This window comes from Gigantopelta aegis, chromosome 4, assembly GCF_016097555.1.
Source record: "Gigantopelta aegis isolate Gae_Host chromosome 4, Gae_host_genome, whole genome shotgun sequence".
NCBI lineage: Eukaryota > Metazoa > Mollusca > Gastropoda > Neomphalida > Peltospiridae > Gigantopelta > Gigantopelta aegis.
In genome coordinates, this window is record NC_054702.1 from 2,307,246 (window position 1) to 2,328,435 (window position 21,190).

Sequence of the window (21,190 nt, forward strand, 5' to 3'; positions counted from 1 at the left end):
TTATATTTACCACAGACAAGAGGGGTCTTAAAATCTACCCCTAAAGCCTAGAGGTGTGTTAAGCTACCCGAAGACAGACCTCATATTTAGATTCACTACCGTACTTTTTCCCACATATATATGTTGGCCTACATATGAACTGAATGAATGCGAAGTTAGTGGACATGATATAATTTTATACGGTACCAAACTTTTCCACTAACTTAGATCATGGGGAATTATTAAAAATATTACCATAGGCCTATTGATGTACCATAAATCCATGTGCTACGGAAAGCAAAAAAAAAAAAAAAAAAAAAGCTCGCAAGGTCTGTGTCATGATTATTCGGTGGAAACAGCTGACATAAATTTATCTGACACTGATGGCCAATTCTCCACCCCACTCCACGCACATTTACTCCATTTAGTAATAATAATAATAATAATAATAACAACAACAACAAACCACGAAGTTAATAAATATGATTAATTCATAAGCAATTGTATTTAGTTTGTAATTTTAATAACACCATCAAAAATAATAAGCAAATGATGGTTGTTTGTAGTTGTTTCAGTTAAACAATACTCTTTATACTCTACAGATGAAATGTTATTATATTACATTTTCCGCTGATAAAAGTTTAAATATTATTAATCATCAGTTGTACTCTAAAACAAATATAAAAATACAATTTTATAAAAATGTTACAAATAAATATTGTTTTATTGTGTTTCCAACGTATGTGAGATTGGGTTGGAGACGGCAGAGACCTTTTGAACCGACAGCTTTATTAATGTTACGGTGTTCTGTCATATTTGATTGGAAAAAGTATACCAGTCAATCCTCAACACGACGCTCTCGTTCGATTTTCCGCCATGTTTCGTTAACGAAACGGAAATGACCGAGATTACTTCGCAATTTTAAACTTTATTCTTTAAATTTATAATTTTTGCAGATTATTTTTGTGGCATTTAAATTCAGTACGTTTAATAACTTATTTTCAATCTGTCACGGTGCTATCATTGGAGGCAATTTGGGTTTTTTTGTCAACTTTTTTCACTCGCGATGTCAGAAGTTGATATTTCGGAGGAAATTCCGAGCAATGACGAATCATCTTTCGTCGAAGATCAACAAAACGGAGAAAGAACTCCAGAAACAACTACAATTTCAGCTGAAAACGGCGCAATTCCTGCAGAACATGTATTTGTGGCAACATCTCAGGGTCTTCTAACTGCAGATCAACTTCACGCCGCTGGTGGCATCAAAACGACGCACATTGTCATCCACGACCAGTCTTTGGAATCGGGGTTAAAAACTCCAACGACACCGCTCCCGCCACCGACCCCTTCAACCCCTCTTAGTCGAGAAAAGGGTTTCAAATATCAATGGGATACTTGTGTTCATGCAGAAGTCTTACCAGTTAGATGCAAATCCTCAAATGGTGAACTGCACAAGTCAAAATTTGGCTCTGGTGAATAATAATAATTAATAGCCATAATTTAGACTATATTAACTTTTACTACCAAATTTCTTTTCTTGTTTGGTTTGTTTGATCTTTAGTTTTTTTTGTTTTTGTTTTGGGGGGGGGGAAATATCCGCCCGGTCCCCCCCTCCCCTAACCCTAACCTTAACCCCAACTCTAACCCCAACCCGAACCCCAACCCCAACCCCAACCCCAACCCCAACCCTAACCCTAACCCCTAACCCCTAACCCTAACTAAAAATAATAATGGAGGGGACCGGGCGGATATTATACTGGGGGGGGGGGGGGGTTTAAAGCCTTTTTTAAAACTGTTTTTTTGGCATTAACAAAAATATGGATCTGGACTGTAATGTAAACCTTTTGTAGTATGTACTATGTTGGTCTTTTAAAAATTATTTCAAGCTGATATTGAGCCTACATTAAAAACAAAAACAAATTAAAAGAACAATAACAACAAGAAATTTAAAACAAATAAATTGTAATATTTGAACACAGAGGTGGTTTTGAATCACAATACCCCACTCCGGTAAGGAGCTAATTTTGGGGCATGAGTTCGACCCATATCCCCCCTTTCAGTGGTTAAGGTTAGTTTTAGGGTTTGTCTTAGAGACTTTAATATAGAGGGGAACGGGTCGAACTCTTTCCAAATTACAATAAATTAGAACGAGCAAAGATTTAAGAAATCACAATCATTCTTAAACATGACATACTTCTTATTGTGATTTTGAAAGACTAACTTTATTTTATTTTTGTTCCCCAGTCCGCTGTTTTGCTATCTGGTTAAATTGAGGTCACATGATTGTGATGATGTCAGCTGAAAAAACTCTTTGCATATACCTAACATAAATATACATGGTCCTTAAATAAAAAAATTGAAACATAAAATCTTTCTGGGAGTGTTTAATATATAAATTTATCATATCACTACTAAGGAATAGCATTGGGCACGCCCATTACATAAATCACATATTTTGAGACATAAGTATGCAAATATTTAGAACATAAGTATGCAAATTACATTATTATGCAAATTATATACCGAAAACGTAGAACTATTTTCACCTGTCAAAATTGTTGACAAACAAACATGGCGTCTTTTGAAGTCGGAGATAGCGTTACTATCGATAAAAAAGGAAGTGCTACAATCAAAGCAACTCTACCGTCCGGTAATTATATAGTTATGATTCAAGCTGAATTGTCACCAGAACGTTTAGTTAGTGCAAACAGGGGATAGGGTAGATCCACGGACATCGAAGCAGACGCCACAATCCGGCAGGCCCAAAAACAAAACTTGTAGATTTGTAGAAGTAGATGATATGATGATTGGTAATGTCATTACAGAAAATGAAAATAAGAATACTGCCAAAAAAACTCTATACGACATGCGCATTTTTGAAAACTATCTACAATCAATCAATGAGTTCAGACCAATACATGAAATGCCCCCCCAAAGAACTCGATGTAATTCTGTGCAAGTTTTACATCAGTGTACGAAAAGAAACCGGGGGACATTACGAACCGAACAGTCTTACCTCTTTCCAAAGCAACATCGTAATAAATGTGGCTCAGCCTAAAAGTCCTGTTGTCCCCCTAAAACGACGAAGACTTATTTTCGACAGACTCAGACTGAACTTGATGAAGCCCTTAGATAGGTCAGTGACGTGGATAGGCCTATGTCTGACAATGACGTAGTACTCGGCAAAATGCCACGAAAAGTTATTTTGAAACATTTGGCTGTTGTCAATTATTTTATTATAATTTCATTGTTTATATATAAAACTGTTAAATTAGTATTAAATTGTTTAAATAGTACAATCTTTGTTTCCGCTTTTAACCTAGTTTCAGAAAGCATAGATAACCTTCAAGGTGTATTGACAAACCGATTATCAGCTGAGTGATTGACATGTGCATGTATTCATACGTCATAACAGATTGTTACGTCCGAGCATTGGGGTTTTGTTTATTAATCATTTAAGTGGAAAATAAACAAAATTGACAGTGATACTGATATGATAAATAGAATTCGTCACTCGTATTTTTTAATATGGGAAATATCAACCTCGGCCTGTTAATCTGTATTTGTCTTGGCAGAGCCTCGACAAATACAGATTAACGAAGCCTCGGTTGATATTTCCCATATTAAAAAATACTCGTGACGAATCCTCTATGTATTAATATGCATCTTATATTTTTGACCAAACAATTTTACCAATATTATAACCATTCATTTCCCATCTTGTAAGACAATCACGGTTTAGGTGCAAACCCATGAAATAATAGCAGTTGGGGAATTGCTACATAAATTTATCTCCAAATTGAAGTTTCCTTTAGCCAACTGGCAAAAATGGCAGAACATCCATAAACGACAGACGATTTTTGAATTAGCTTTTAGCTAATTAGTAATGATATGTATTCACCAAATTCAACTTTAATTGGAATTTTGCGATTTGGCAAGCAACAGCTTAAAGCCTGGACAATTGCAGGACTTGAGACAGAATTGTTATATTTATGATAAAAAATGTTTAGTTGTCAAGGACTCCATTTTGTAATTTGCTTTAAAAATATTTAAAAGCATTTTCATATATTATTATTACTGTATGCACATGTTTTTTTAAAAACATACATGTTTTGATAAAACATTGAATAGTTTTGTTTTGGAAAGTTTTGACTGTAAGGTGTACTAAATGTTTCACTCGCCAAAATGGATGACATATACACTATTATAATACAGTGACAGCTGTCTAAATGTGATAATGCCGGGGACGTAATATTTATCACATTTAAACAGGATCTGGTGTTTAGAGCCTGGTAATGTTTTAGCATTTAGAAACAACGGGACCATGAATCTTGGTCACTTGTAACAGAATTCTATTTTGATCAGCTTCTGGTTTAGACAGATTTCACTACATTGTTAACACATACAAAAAAGTTTATAGTAATGCAAGAAAGAAACTGGAAATTAGACAACTTATTAGATTTACAGTATGACTTTTTTTAATGGCAGCAACACTGAAAATTTGAGACAAATGCAAATAAAAGCTTATGATATACATTATCACTCTTAAAAATGGGTATATTTGGTATATATGTTACAGTCAATCTGTGAAACCAGTCTTTACGCGTAATGCCTAAACAAATCAGTCTTTTCGAGAAGTGCCTGTGACCACCAGGCAATACACGAAATGACTGAAAATTCCAGGCATTTCACGAAATGACTGAAAATCATGGGCAGCCATTACGCAAAATGACTAAAGTGATTCAAGTCTTATTGTTGACACTCGTATACAGGCTTTTGGTCTTAAACCACATTTTAAGAACAAACAAGGATAAGTATATTGATTACACGATTTAAAATACTACTTAATATGAATTATTACTCAACTTTCGCTATAGTTTCAGATTAAAGAATCATAGAAAATATGCTTAATACCACTTGAATATTACTAACAAAAGGTTCTGGTAATTACTGTTTCTCTGGTTTATTCTTAAACAAACAACACAGCATCTGCTATATTATTGATGTCTTGTTATCTAGGAGCTTCTTTTCATCCCTGATTAGTTGTAATGGTTCGCTGGTTTATTCTCAAACCTAGCCTTGCTTTGTGTTTCTATAAACAAATGCATCAAGACATGGCTACTTTCAGTGGCTTCTTCTAATTCTTTAGTACAAATTTATAAAACTAAACATGTTTATGGGGTTTACTCAAAAGTTCTTCTGTTGCAACCAGTACATGATGGCAGAGTCCAATGAAGATAAATTTAAAACTGAGCCTTACAAAAAGTATGAAGTTTGTAGAAAAGTGTTAATTTCAAAAGATGCATATTTCACAATGCTAGAAGATCTTAAAACAGCAGCAGCTGATAGTGGACCAAAGAGCAGACATGGATACTATCTGCTATCAAAGTGACCTTTCTATACCAATATGTCAGTTTAATGATTTGACACTGACTACTTGGTAACATTCAACTTCATCTTCATGTACAACTTCTGAAGTGACTTGATTTGAGATTAAATAAAGCGTTACATTAGGACTTGAGTGGTGTGGTATTATAGATAGCACTTTAGTCATTTTGCGTAATGGCTGGCCATGATTTTCAGTCATTTCGTGAAATGCCTGGAATTTTCAGTCATTTTGCGTATTGCCTGGTGGTCACAGGCACTTCTCGAAATGACTGATTTGTTTAGGCATTACGCATAATGACTGGTTTCACAGATTGACTGTAACATATATACTGTATTAAAAAATACGGTGGACATTTCAAAATGGTGTATTTTCAGTGGCTTTTGTTTGCTGCCTCCTGTTGATTTTGCGGCTTAAATATATTAAATTAACCATCATAACAAATATGAAACAAAATATCAAAGTTGAGTGCAAAAACACACAACAATTTTTTTTATCTTTGACGTGATAAAAACAACTGCTCAGCTATGTAAATTTAGATTAAAAGAAACCCCATGATTTTTGTTAGATAAACAACTATGGATGCAACTGTCAGCAACCTAAATATTTTTATAGTGACAGAGACATTTAGTTTTTTTTTAACCCCCCCCCCCCCCCCCCCCCAATGTAAATAAATACATGTATATGTAACGACTAGTTTTTAATACATATATCAACTGGAGTGTGTTTTGGTATCATCAATATCATATACATTTAAATATTAGGAACACAAATTGTATTGATTAATTTACATCTAATTTGCAAAGTTATAAACTTCTGAAAGTATGTAATCTGAAAAATATCTCCTACTTTGATTACAATGAATATGCTATATACTAATTATTTGCTTTGTTTTGTTTGTGCTATTCAGGTGGGAGAGGGAAGTGCATTAAAACTCCACTAGGCGAGTGGTTTACACCTAACGAATTTGAGACCCAGGCTGGCCGAGCGAGCAGTAAAGACTGGAAGCGAAGTATTCGTTACGGAGGTCGGACGCTGCAGTGTTTGATTGAAGACAATATTTTACAGCCTCACGCCACGTCCTGTACCTGTGCTGCATGCTGTGATGATGAGTCAGTGGTCAGTATAAAAATGTGGTAGTGGGAGGGGAGAGGGCGTTTTTGTTTTTAGTTAAGTATTATTTATAAAAAGTACAACTTGCCTCATTGTGTAAAACCTGTAGGCATCTAAAACCTGCAAACAATTGTTTTGTTCATTTGTCATACAAATTTGGTTGAATGTGACCCTTTTTCTGTTTACTCATTAAATTTATTAAATCATTTACAAGACCACAATGTTTTATGCAAAATAAAATAGGTTGCCTGTCTTCCCACTTCTTTTTTTAATTACTCTGTTACTTATATGGGTTGTGTAAGATATTAATTTCTTATGGGTCTGAACATTTTCGATAAAAATTCCTCTTGCCAAATCAGCATTTGATGTTGATTTCTAGGAAAGGGGACATGGTAGCAATGAAAGGTATACTCTTACCATTTTTGCAGTCATGATGAATATTATAACATAATTGTATTTTTGTGAATATAGGCTCAATATATATTTCAGGCTATTGGCTGATCCCACAACCATTTATTTTAATGATAATAAGTATTTTTATTACATAATGAAAATATATCTGTATTCTTATTGGTAAAAAGTCAGTCACATGACCTTCCGTAAATAGTGATATTGCCCTGAGATGGTCCCACCGGTCCATCAAAAGTGATATTGCCCTGACCAATGAAAATAAAGATGAGACAAAATTCTATCCAATTAATGAGTAGGTAACGTAAGGCAACGTCAACTGCTAATTCTAATGTAAACAAGCACAAACTTGTGACAAAACACTTTGTTGTCCTTCAACAAAAAGATAACATCTTGAGTCATACTGAGTTTAATTCCACAAATATGACAAAAAACAAGGTCAGTAATCATCAAATTGTGTATGGAATATCTCGCAAATTTAGAAATGTATATGATACATAAAAATGCAGTTGGAATTGGCACTCTCAAGATTTTATGTTACAAATAAAAAAAATGCATTTGGAGGTAATCAGTAACTCTTCAGTATTTAATGTAACTTCATATTTATCACATTTTGTATTTTATTTTGCTATTAATATGATTTTGACACTCTTGCTGGTTATAATGTCTCAAATTTGAATTTTTTTCTTGGAAATGTTTCAACTCTTTTTTTCTGCATAGGATTACGTGATGCCACTAAATCCCATCAGTTTTAACATACTTCGGGAAATTATAAGCGTTGGCATATTTCGATTTTGATAAACAAAGCAGGAATGTACAAGTTTTATGGATGACATTATGTAACCAAACAATTATTGATAAATATACTCGGGGCTTCTAGAATTTGTATAAAATCCACTAGCCATGGGATCAATGATTTTTAAAATTTACTAGCCATGATTAAAAATTCACCAGCCCCACTTCTCATTAAGTTGATTAAATTTTACTAAATAATAGTAATAATCAGATATGTCACCTAAACAGGAAGATAGAGCTTAAAAACACAAACATTTAACATTGGGGTGTTGGGATGGGGCAGGATATTCATATTTACAAAATAGACAACTGCAACATTTGACCAAAAATTTCACTAGCCGCCGGGCATAGCAATAATAGTTATTTACTAGCCCAACATTGAATATCACTTGCCATGAGAGTGGGGCTACCATAATCTTAAATTTTAAATGGCCCCGATTCGTTTAAAAAAAAATGTATATTATTATATCAGTTTAGAAAAAAAGGATTTAAAATTTAAAAAATTTAAATTACATATGGCAGAAGGAAAAGATGGGATGAAAAAAAAAAAATGTGTTCTTGTTAAACTCCAAAATATATATATATTTTTATTTTGATGTGATTTCAGACTGGTCCAGTGAGATTGTTTGTTCCCTACAAGAGACGGAAGAAGGACAGCGAGAGTGGGGGGCCTATGTCTCCTCATCCGACGCCAGCAAAGAAGATGAAAGTCAACAAAACGGCCACAGTAATTCCAAAAGTTGAAGCAGGTAAACACTACTTTATTTTTGTTATCTAAATAAATGTCACAACTTGATGGTTTTTATTTCTGAACAGAATAGAACTTTATTTACTGGCGAGTATTCAATATCATATGATGCACATTTATCCTGCACTCTCTAAATATTGGCAAGATATGATGGATGATAAAAAATTAGGGAATATTTTATTTTAAAAATTTTGATTGTCAACATTTCTAGTCATTTGAAATTAGCTTAGCAACTACTGTTTAATGTTTTAAAATTGTGTAACATTCTCTGGTGCGATACTGAATAAAATGCTCTCTGAAAAGATAGAATTTATTGACGGAACTACCTTTTCCATAGTTATGATCAGGAAACAAATGTTGATATTTGACCATACAATATAAACAAACGATGTGATGTTAAAATGTAATAATAATAATAACTTTAATAACAAGAAGATATTTAATTATATAAAATATAGTATTTGAATAAGAAGTTCTATTCTGTTTTATGTGTAGGTATGCTAGATGACAAGGCTATCGATACATATGGACCTACTAATCTGGAAAACGGTAAAGTTATCAAATAAAGTGGTTATTCTAATATCATTTATTATTCATATGATGTAGGTCAAATGACAAATGCCCCACACATTTGCCATCTAATCTTTGCAGGATAAAGCCAATATCCTAAGATACATACGCATCAAGACATACCCAAGAAATGATGTTAAAATACAACTGTATGAGCAGATTTAAATGAGGAACATTTTATTCAGAAAATAATAGTTGCTAATCAATTTTGAAAATAGTTTTCTTTCAAGAAAAAAAGGAAATATTTAACATGAAGGTTATGAGGTGTAGAATTGTATTATGTTGTTACTGCCTCTGTCATTACTACTAACAGTCAACACAAAAAAAGCCGTCTCCTGAACACCCCTCTAGGGAAATGAAAGGGAAGTAATATCTGGTGTTTTAAGTTTGGTAGACACTGAATTTGTTCTAGACACCCAATTAACCTGTTTTTATATCAGGACCTATCCTATGTCAGTACTCTGCTATTCTATGTTTCTGGTTTTAATTCTTCAGGTTTGACAGTTACCAATGTAGTATCGATGGCTAACAATTCAAGGCCAATATCAGTGACAAATGCAGAAAGTGGTGAGACGGTGCACATAGTTACAACTGACAGCCATGGAAATCTCATCTCTGGAGGTACAAACAGTTTTTATTACTTATTGTGCCACTTTGTTGGACTAAATCATTAAACAACTTTTTGAGGTTTATCAGGGATTCATTTTTAAAGGTATGTGGTTGTCATAAAATTGTATTAAAGGTACATGGTCTTCATAAAGCTAGGTATTAAAGGTACATGGTCTTCATAAAACTAGGTATTAAAGGTACATGGTCTTCATAAAACTAGGTATTAAAGGTACGTGGTCTTCATAAAACTAGGTATTAAAGGTACATAAAACTAGGTATTAAAGGTACGTGGTCTTCATAAATCTACGTATTGTAGGTACATGGTCATAATAAAAGATGTAAAATACTTATAATTGAAATTTGTGTATCTTGTCTAGAAGATTAATTTCCTGTTGACCAAGTAGCATAGCTATATACATATGTTAAACACCAAATGTCCACAATTTAAAACGTGTCATTAACAAATGTTTCTTTCTTTTTATTTTTCACCAGATGCTGTTGTGATGACACCCATCTCACTGGGTCCCGGGTCGAAGCCAGGCACGGCCATCGTCACAATGGATGTCAACGAACAGAAGCAGTGGTGGCAGCTGGAAGAGGTAAGTTTGTTTAGAGACAAACTCATGAGGCATCTCTCCTACAGGCAGAGTGGCACACATGATGACACGATATATACATTCTGTTTTGTATTAAGATCAGTTACTTTTTATTAGAAACACTCACAAGGCATCTCACCTACAGGCAGAGTCGCACGAATGATGACACTTGAAATATACATTCTGTTTTGTATTAAAACCAGTTAGTCTGTTTTGAGTCATACAAATGATGACACTTGAAATGTACAAAAATAAAAAATACCTCAAATGCTACTAATGGAAAAATGTAGCGGGTTTCCTCTCTAAGGCTATTGATCAAAATTACCAAATGTTTGACATTTAATAGCCGATGTCATTAAACAAAACAAATATTAGTTCCCTAAATATAACAAGTACTGTACTGGATCATTGTGTTTTATTAAACTAGTTGTGGTTATATATACAAGTATGTGACTGGCTTGTTGTGTTTTATTAAACTCAGTTGTGGTTATATATACGAGTATGTGACTGGCTTGTGTTTTATTAAACTCAGTTGTGGTTATATATACGAGTATGTGACTGGCTTGTGTTTTATTAAACTCAGTTGTGGTTATATATACAAGTATGTGACTGGCTTGTTGTGTTTTATTAAACTCAGTTGTGGTTATATATACAAGTATGTGACTGGCTTGTTGTGTTTTATTAAACTCAGTTGTGGTTATATATACAAGTATGTGACTGGATCATTGTGTTTTATTAAACTCAGTTGTGGTTATATATACAAGTATGTGACTGGATCATTGTGTTTTTATTAAACTCAGTTGTGGTTATATATACAAGTACTGTACTGGATCATTGTGTTTATATATACAAGTATGTGACTGGCTTGTTGTGTTTTATTAAACTCAGTTGTGGTTATATATACAAGTACTGTACTGGATCATTGTGTTTTATTAAACTCAGTTGTGGTTATATATACAAGTATGTGACTGGCTCGTTGTGTTTTATTAAACTCAGTTGTGGTTATATATACAAGTACTGTACTGGATCATTGTGTTTTATTAAACTCAGTTGTGGTTATATATACAAGTATGTGACTGGCTTGTTGTGTTTTATTAAACTCAGTTGTGGTTATATATACAAGTATGTGACTGGCTTGTGTTTTATTAAACTCAGTTGTTATATCGAGTACGTGAGTGGATTGTTGTGTTTTGTTAAACTCTGTTGTGGTTATATATACGAGTATGTGACTGGATTGTTGTGTTTTGTTAAACTCCATTGTTATATATACGAGTACGTGATTGGCTTGTTGTGTTTTGTTTAACTCGGTTGTTATATATACGAGTACGTGACTGGCTTGTTGTGTTTTGTTAAACTCGGTTGTTATATATACGAGTACGTGACTGGCTTGTTGTGGTTTGTTAAACTCGGTTGTTATATATACGAGTACGTGACTGGATTGTTGTGTTTTGTTAAACTCAGTTGTTATATCGAGTACGTGACTGGATTGTTGTGTTTTGTTAAACTCGGTTGTTATATATACGAGTACGTGACTGGATTGTTGTGTTTTGTTAAACTCAGTTGTTATATATACACGAATACGTGACTGGATTGTGTTTTGTTAAACTCTGTTGTGGTTATATATACGAGTACGTGACTGGATTGTTGTGTTTTGTTAAACTCCATTGTTATATATACGAGTATGTGACTGGATTGTTGTGTTTTGTTAAACTCGGTTGTTATATATACGAGAACGTGACTGGATTGTTGTATTTTGTTAAACTCCATTGTTATATATACGAGTACGTGACTGGATTGTTGTATTTTGTTAAACTCTGTTGTGGTTATATATACGAGTACGTGACTGGATTGTTGTGGTTTGTTAAACTCGGTTGTTACATATACGAGTACCTGACTGGCTTGTTGTGTTTTGTTAAACTCAGTTGTTATATCGAGTGCGTGACTGGATTGTTGTGTTTTGTTAAACTCCATTGTCATATATATGAGTACGTGACTGGATTGTTGTGTTTTGTTAAACTCTGTTGTGTTATATATACGAGTACGTGACTGGATTGTTGTGTTTTGTTAAAGTCGGTTGTTATATATACGAGTACGTGACTGGCTTGTTGTGTTTTGTTAAAGTCGGTTGTTAGATATATACGAGTACGTGACTGGCTTGTTGTGTTTTGTTAAATTGTTGTGGTTATATATACAAGTACCTGACTGGATTGTTGTGTTTTGTTTAACTCGGTTGTTATATATATGAGTACGTGACTGGATTGTTGCGTTTTGTTAAACTCAATTGTTATATATACGAGTACGTGACTGAATTGTTGTGTTTTGTTAAACTCCGTTGTTATATATACGAGTACGTGACTGGATTGTTGTGCTTTGTTAAACACCGTTGTTATATATACGAGTACGTGACTGGATTGTTGTATTTTGTTAAACTCTGTTGTGGTTATATATACGAGTACGTGACTGGATTGTTGTGGTTTGTTAAACTCGGTTGTTACATATACGAGTACCTGACTGGCTTGTTGTGTTTTGTTAAACTCAGTTGTTATATCGAGTGCGTGACTGGATTGTTGTGTTTTGTTAAACTCCATTGTCATATATATGAGTACGTGACTGGATTGTTGTGTTTTGTTAAACTCTGTTGTGTTATATATACGAGTACGTGACTGGATTGTTGTGTTTTGTTAAAGTCGGTTGTTATATATACGAGTACGTGACTGGCTTGTTGTGTTTTGTTAAAGTCGGTTGTTAGATATATATGAGTACGTGACTGGCTTGTTGTGTTTTGTTAAACTCCGTTGTTTGACTGGATTGTTGTGTTTTGTTAAACTCCGTTGTTATATATACGAGTACGTGACTGGCTTGTTGTGTTTTGTTAAACTCGGTTGTTATATATACCAATATGTGACTGGATTGTTGTGTTTTGTTAAACTGTTGTGGTTATATATACAAGTACGTGACTGGATTGTTGTGTTTTGTTTAACTCGGTTGTTATATATATGAGTACGTGACTGGATTGTTGCGTTTTGTTAAACTCAATTGTTATATATACTAGTACGTGACTGAATTGTGTTTTGTTAAACTCCGTTGTTATATATACGAGTACGTGACTGGATTGTTGTGTTTTGTTAAACTCCATTGTTATATATACGAGTACGTGACTGGATTGTTATGTTTTGTTAAACTCCATTGTTATATGTGACTGGATTGTTGTTTTGCTCCTGTCAGATCTGTAACAGTGTGATCCAGCAGGCGCAGGGTCTGAAGGCAATGATCGACCACCTCAAACACCAGTCGCTCCTCTCCAAGGAGCAGGCCCTGCAGCAGCTCAAGAACCAGATGGAGAAGGAGAAACAAGAAGTAATGTTGTCTTTTACTCACATTTTCTAGAATTAGAAGTAATGTTGTCTTTTACTCACATTTGTCTAGAATTAGAAGTAATGTTGTCTTTTACTCACATTTGTCTAGAATTAGAAGTAATGTTATCTTTTACTCACATTTGTCTAGAATTAGAAGTAATTCGTCTTTTATTCACATTTGTCTAGAAGTAATGTTGTCTTTTACTCACATTTGTCTAGAATTAATGTTGTCTTTTACTCACATTTGTCTAGAATTAGAAGTAATTCGTCTTTTATTCACATTTGTCTAGAATTAGAAGTAATTTGTCTTTTATTCACATTTGTCTAGAATTAGAAGTAATGTTGTCTTTTACTCACATTTGTCTAGAATTAGAAGTAATTCGTCTTTTATTAACATTTGTCTAAAATTAGAACTAATGTCGTCCGTTACTCAGATTTGGCTATAATTAGAAATAGTGTTGTCTTTTACTCAGATTTGTCTAGAATTAGAAGTAATTCTGATCTGGCCCTTGTTCCACAGAGTGAACTTAGGGCCAACTAATGTAGTTATGCACTTATGGTGATCTTAGTGCTAAGATCGCTTCGTGGAACGATGTCCAGATCAGAATTGAGAAGTTGAACATTGATGTAACTCTATGTAAAAGTTGGACATTTGTTTTGTTTTTGGTTTTCTTTTCTGGAATGGGAATATTTTGGGGATATATGTTAAATATTCTAATGAATTGATATCTTAATTATGAGTCTTTTTAAAAAAAAAAAAAAAGAGGTAGCTTTGTTTTGCGCTAAGGGAAGGAGGTCATTGTAACTGTTTTATCACCACAAACTGTAAGGAAATATTTTAAAATTTGACTGCTAGTATTCTATTGACTTTAGAATGACTATATTTTACTACGCAGGCCATGCCAACCTATTATGTGACCTCCGACATTAACTCGTACCTTGCAGGCGTTGCAAGCGGCAAGACTGGATGCACAGATGATCCTGCAGAGGGCGATCATTGAGGAGCGGGCACAGAAAGAGCTGGCTGTGCACCAGGCAATCGCGCAGGCCAGGGCCGAACTGCACGGCAAAGGAGAGACTGTCACAGTGGTTGCCACGGGAGACGACAAAGTGACGTACAATGTAACGTGGACGAACCAGCCTGACCAGAACAACATCGATGGGATCATGGAGGGGGAGGTGGAGGAGGTGGACTCCGATAAAGAGAAGGAATGAAGTCTGTCACTTGTGTACACATGTACAGACACAAGTAGCTCAAATATGAAACTAGGGATCCGTCGAAATAGTTAAACTTTGAACTTTGTTCCAGGAACTGAAAACGGTACACAGTTGGACATTGTGATGGTGACCATATATGTTGAATGGTCGCCTTGTTCTGTTGTGTTGGTAATGTTGACAAATGTTGTCATGAGTTATCTCTCTTCATATTAATGTCATGGTAAAACTTGTTAGGCCGAATTATAACACCTGTTTTTGTCTTACACACATGTAACTACATACATTTACAATGTTTAAACACCTGCGTTTAAGAAAAACAGACTTTGTAAATTCGGCTTGTTATGTGCTAATTACTAAAAGTATATAAAATTTTGATGAAAAAAACATGACTGCTTGCCATTCAATGTATGATGAGTGTATCATAACTGATAGTGTATTCAGGTATATAACTATTTTATAGTTAACTAAGCATAAGTGTATTCAGTAATTCATTGTTTTAAAGATGGGAGCTGGTTGTCTAAAGTAGATGGTCAGTTTCAGCTGGCCCAGAGTCCTGCAAACACGATAAAATAAAGTTGTAACATTTTGTACAGTACGTAGAGCAGATGTGACAGTGGCTGGACTAATACAGTTTAACTCTATTTGGTGTATGGTGCCTAATATCGAAATGTAACATCATAAAAAACACTAGTTGCTAATATGTTTCAGGGAAATTGGGTTCCTATAATATTTCATCAAATGAAAATGACGTGAACTCTTTTAGATTCCTGTGACATCATTATTTAAAAACTAAACATGCATCTGCTTGTAGATCAACCTCCTGTGTTCACCCTTCAATGTTAAAAATGTAATCTTCATGTCTAATTAATAGGTGCATCATTTACTTAGCAAGCTGCAAAGTTTACTAGCAATTTGGCCATATATCTCTAGCTAAATTCCCCTCGGAATTAGCCAAAGAGCCAAAGTGGTTGTAGATCAGCAGGGAATTTTTTAATAAGATTTTTGGCAAATTAATTATGAAATATATTTGCCAATTTGCAGTTTATTTAACTTTTTGCAGTGTGTTGAACAACAATTGGAAACCTACATTGTAAAAAAAACCCCTCCATAATCTAAGAATAAGTTATATTGTTTAAGATTCATATGATATAAAGTTGAAGGAATCGTTATAAATTGTGGTAGAATTTAATAAAAATGAGGCATTTTGTATATATATATTTGTTCCTATTCAGATTATGCCTGAAAGTATATCTGTTATTGTAATAACACTGTTTTATATTTTATATCACAGTAAAACTGGTAACATATAAAAATATTGAAATTAGTAGACTCTTATACAGATAGATCACAGTTTGTAGATTTTCTTTAGGACTATTAAAACTATTTGAAATGGTACATCTAACAAAAACTGTCTATTGAAAAAAGTGTGATGATTTTGTGAGATGTTTTTGTGAACACTGAGAACAGTTGAAAGTGTTATATTTTGTTCGTTTGGCACGTCCCAAGTTACTATGTTACTTGGATGTGTTTCACTTAGTGTTTATTGTGTACAAAGCATAGTGTATATTTACTGTTAATACTGTTGATAAATCATTGTATGTTAACAAATTCAGTTTCCTGATCAGTTGTTCAGTATTGTGTTACTTGTGCGATTCAGTGCTATAAATGTTCTTTCTGGAATTTACTTCTAACAATAGTGGATGCAAATGATGTGTGTTACATATATATATATATATATATATATATATATATATATATATATATATATATATATATATATATATATATATTTATGAAATTTTAGAATAAGTGAAAGAATGTGCCCAGTTAAATTTTGAGTGTTGGGGAAAAGTAGAGGGTGGGGTAGGATATTTGTTAGAGAGAGGAATAAGAAAAATAAATAAACAAATTGAATTAACATTAAATGTAGTTTGCTCTCAAAATAATTTGAGCAATATTTCTGTAAACTACTTAGTCTTACAGTTCCTGACTTAAAACATTATCTGCTGTGGCCATTTTCTTAATTGACGTGGTTGCATGTAATATAAATACAGTATAAATAGGGCATCTACAATACTTGACTTGTGCAGAAATATGGTTTTGCAGTTGAAATAAATTGTGAAAGCAATCTGAGTGGCAGTCCTCTGAAGACAAAGTAGAAAAGATGAATCATCCTGAAAAATGTCTATCTCTTGTAGACAAAGTATCTGACTGTCATTTTGGATTCCGTCTTGTGCAGAGATTTGACTTGGATTATTTTGAGGGTTTTGCTGTTCTTGGGCCTAATTCACAAAACTTGCTAAAGCTCTAATGCACTGGGAGATCACAAGGTTGCAAGATTTCGTGAATTAGGCCCAGATTCTTAAAAACAGTCTCTCGGCATTTGATCTACTAAAGACCAAATCACACAGACTCAGTGACTTGAAATATACACTGTGTACATTCATCTTATAAGATACAGTTTAAACATCTAGTGTTATCTAATTTTATTTATTATTTAAAATTATGGCTTCATTGTCATAATCGAGTTATATTTCATAATATCAGTTCTAAGTGGGAGATGATGACTGTGTGTGTAGCTTGATGAACAAGTGTGGTAGTGTTGATAGCTAGTGGGAATTTCCCTATTAGCTCAGTTGGTTTGAATCTCAGGGGAGGTTGATTTATCTGTTACATTTGGAGCCAACGCGTGAAGCCGTTGATACTAAACAAACCAAGGTGTGTAAAGTGGTTCATATTTGCATGGATGTCAAAACATGATCATGTTTTATTTGTACAATTCCTAAGTCAGGGCTAGCTCTCACAGTTGCCACATTCGCCAGTTGGGAATTTTAAAAACATTTGGCGAATTTTATTTTAAGTTGATAAAATAATTTTACTACAATGTTTCTAATAAAATAACTGGTTTTGTGCCATTTTTTAAGTTTAATAAGTTTAATAGATTATATGGAGAAACTCTGTGTTAACCCAGAGCTAGCTCTACAAGTGAATAATAATTGAATTAATATGAAATAACTATCAAACTCTTTCTTCATCAAGTTAATATACGCAATGAGGGGAATCCTTATTTTTGTGGTTTGGCTTTTTCCTTCAGTAGCCGACAATCAATTTTGTTTTCTAAACCTTGTCTAAAGTTGGGAAAACTTGAGATTCTTGCAGTTATGAACGTCGTCTTTTTTTTAATTCGCGTTATTATTTGGACCAATCTAATAACTTATTACAAGTATTTACAGATTGGATTTTTTTTTTTTTTTTTGATTGGACTTGTCTTACAACCAATGGTTGCCAAATGTACTATTTCAGTGGTGTAAGAGGTCCAAATACCTTTAAATGATGGGCTTATAATGTAAGATTTTTACCAGGTGGTAAAATTATAATACCTGTGATGAAAATAGATTATCAGGCAGCAACCCTGTACAGAAACATCCATAATTGTATTGATGTGTCGGAGGGACTATGTTCAGTTTGTATCCATTGTAGCACATATTCAGACAATAGAATACATTATTCAATTATTAACATAAGATATACATTCTCTTGCTTAGAATATGAATATGTGAATGTTCAATGCACTTCAGACCCATTCTTATAAAATGTAGGCCCTAATTCTAAACTTGAGTCTTTAATAAAGGGTGCAGACTTTAATGTCATGGTAACGTCATACACAATTGTACGTAGTTAAGTATGGATATTTCTAATCATGGACCCTAAAGAGATGGCTAAGTTTGCTGCTATGTAACAGTATTCTCACCAATGAATCCTTTGAAGCCATAAAAATTACATATTAACTATATTTTTCGTTTAGAATACCAGTCTCTTTGTCTATAGTGTGTTTCTGGAAATACTAATGTGTGTATTTGCCCAAACGGGATTTTGTCTGTCAATAATTTTGTACATATGAAAAAATATGCATTAGGAAATAACTAAGTTTGAACTACTATATACATTAGGATGCCAAGAAAGACATTGAATATGCATTAGGATAGAACTAAGTTTGAACTACTACATACATTAGGATACCAAGAAAGACATTGAATATGTATTAGGATAGAACTAAGTTTGAACTACTACATACATTAGGATGCCAAGAAAGACATTGAATATGGACCCACTGATATTGTAAACAATAAAATGGATTATATATGTAATTTTGTTCCTAATAGAAATTATATATGAAGGAAACCTGTTATAAAGGCAGCAGACTGAGTAATGTCCCTTTAATGTTTGATAAGCATGGCCCCTGCTGATCGTTGTGATGTATGTAGCAGGTCAGTATGAATTTGTGTCTACAGTAATTTTGCATTATTAATTTATTCTTTCTTCCAAATGCAACACAAAGCTTTAAATAATTGGGTTAAAGAGACTTCAAGATGTATTTATCTATATAATTATTTATAATTTAGTTTTTAAATGTTTTAATACCTTGTGTCTGTTCTAATGTGACAAACTGAGGATAGTCCTTTTAATGGCCGATACTTATTTATGTAAATACCTGATCATATATGCCAGCTGTTGGCCATTATTCACATCACTTGTTATGTCTATTATATATTAGTAGCAGCTGACAATAGGCTCCGATTAGCATTCTACTTGTATGACATTCCTTTCATTTACATTGACTTCTCTTTCCTTAATTTGGGACAAATTATCAAAACAAAGGGGTGGGTGATCGTTTAATCCTTTGTCATTCTTGGTTGTATTCATGTGTTGAATTCTGTTGACGATTGAAGAATCTGTCATTGAAATCAAACATGGTGGTGTGCAATTTGAAATTGTGAGTTGATTTCTTTTAGAACATTTACTTGATGAAGTTTTCTGATTGCACATTTACATTGAGTTTGTTAGGGCGTAATGAATTCATGTGTATTTGATCACATCTGGATTTTTACAAAAATCATCTTTAAATAAGTAAAGAAAGAAAGAAAAACAAAAAATTATATTAGTTATATAGTATTTTAAGAAATTGTAACAGCTCATAAAGACATACAATTAAAAAAAAAATTATTTTAATAGTAGAAAATGTTTAGTTATTAAAAGTTTAAATTATAGCTTTATTTGTATTCCATGCGACCAATAACCAGATTATTAATCCACTGTGGTGGAAAAAAGTTATGATGAAATTATCTCAAGATCACAGTGAAAGGGGGTTGACAAGAACATTTTGTAATTTACATTGGGATTGGGCTTAGCCATATACAACCTGAAATAGGTGTGATAAAAAATAACCAGATTTGGCATTTTGTAATAGCTGAATGACCCACTATGTGTCTGGAAAAAATAAATACTGTATGTCAAATGTCTACATTGGACATGCCTGAACACGAAGCATTGGCATGTTAAAGCTGTTTGGACTTTTGACGTCTACATTTTCTGTTTCATTGACCGTTTGTTAGCTGAGAATCGGCACATCACTGATTCTCATGGTTTCAGATGAATTTGTTGTGCAATTCAAAATAGTGTCAACTTGTAGATTTATTACCATCTTTTTCATACCTACTGACACCCCCTTTTCAACTGTGTTAATGACCTTGGGCTGACTTTACAAAGTGTGTTTTTGACTTCCATGCATGTAACTACAAGTATTGGTGATGCTTGAACACCTGTGTTTAAGAAAAACAGGCAGTGTAAATGCATAGCCACTTGTTTTTAGTGCAAGGGATTACGGAAAACTAAACTTGGGAGGGGATATTATATTGTAACGTGTAAAACACACAAGGGATTTAAAAACTATTTCAAACTACTGGTACAGGCTGGTGTGCAGGGGGAGGGGTTTTGGGTTCGAAACCCATACCTGCTCAAGCACATTTTTTTTCCCAGTATATTTTCTGGGGGAGCACAACTCAGCCCACACTATAAACTTTAATAGCCACAGTACACCCTGCCCCCCCCCCCCCCCCCCTCTAAAATTCCTGCACACACGCTTGTGGTAGTATCATTAATGTTTTTAATTAGCTTATTAGGTGGGGGTTTTTCATTAATAGTTTAAATATTTATTACTACCTTCGTGTTTTTGTATGTTTCTGTGTTAATTCATTCACTTGTTTGAAGTTGTCTTTTAGTAAATAGTGAAGCTAAATACTTGAGATGGTATTGAAAGTGCCTATTTGCATATTTAGTACATGTGTGTTTGTGTGTGAGAGAGAGAGAGAGAGAGAGAGAGAGTGAGAGAGAGTGAGAGTGTGTGTGTGTGTGTGTGTGTGTGTGTGTGAGTGAGTGTGTGTGTCTGTGAGTGTGTCTGAGAGTGTGTCTGTGTGTCTGTGTGTGTGTGTGTTGTGTGTAATGAATTTCATTTGGCTACTATAATTATTTCAGTTACTATTGCTTTAGGCATATATTATATTTGATCAATATCATGTTCATTTGTATTTAACGTTCATCATTTCACAATAAACATTTTTAACTCTTGATTTTG

At 33.6% G+C, this 21,190-nt stretch overlaps 1 protein-coding gene across 3 annotated transcripts; it reads left to right on the top strand.

Annotated features, from left to right (window-relative positions):
• Window positions 1-834: 834 nt before the first annotated feature.
• Window positions 835-21,183, top strand: LOC121372474 (deformed epidermal autoregulatory factor 1 homolog). Of its 3 annotated transcripts, none has more exons than XM_041498801.1 (8): window positions 835-1,451; window positions 6,276-6,484; window positions 8,289-8,430; window positions 8,925-8,978; window positions 9,495-9,620; window positions 10,101-10,207; window positions 13,430-13,561; window positions 14,506-21,183. In XM_041498801.1, the coding sequence occupies exons 1-8, from the start codon at window positions 1,046-1,048 to the stop codon at window positions 14,773-14,775; spliced, it is 1,446 nt and encodes a 481-aa protein (XP_041354735.1). In that variant the 5' UTR covers window positions 835-1,045; the 3' UTR covers window positions 14,776-21,183. The 3 variants fall into 3 exon arrangements, with proteins under 3 accessions (XP_041354735.1, XP_041354737.1, XP_041354736.1); XM_041498803.1 differs by having other exon boundaries at window positions 14,457-14,700; XM_041498802.1 differs by lacking the exon at window positions 8,925-8,978.
• The last annotated feature ends 7 nt before the right edge of the window (window positions 21,184-21,190 follow it).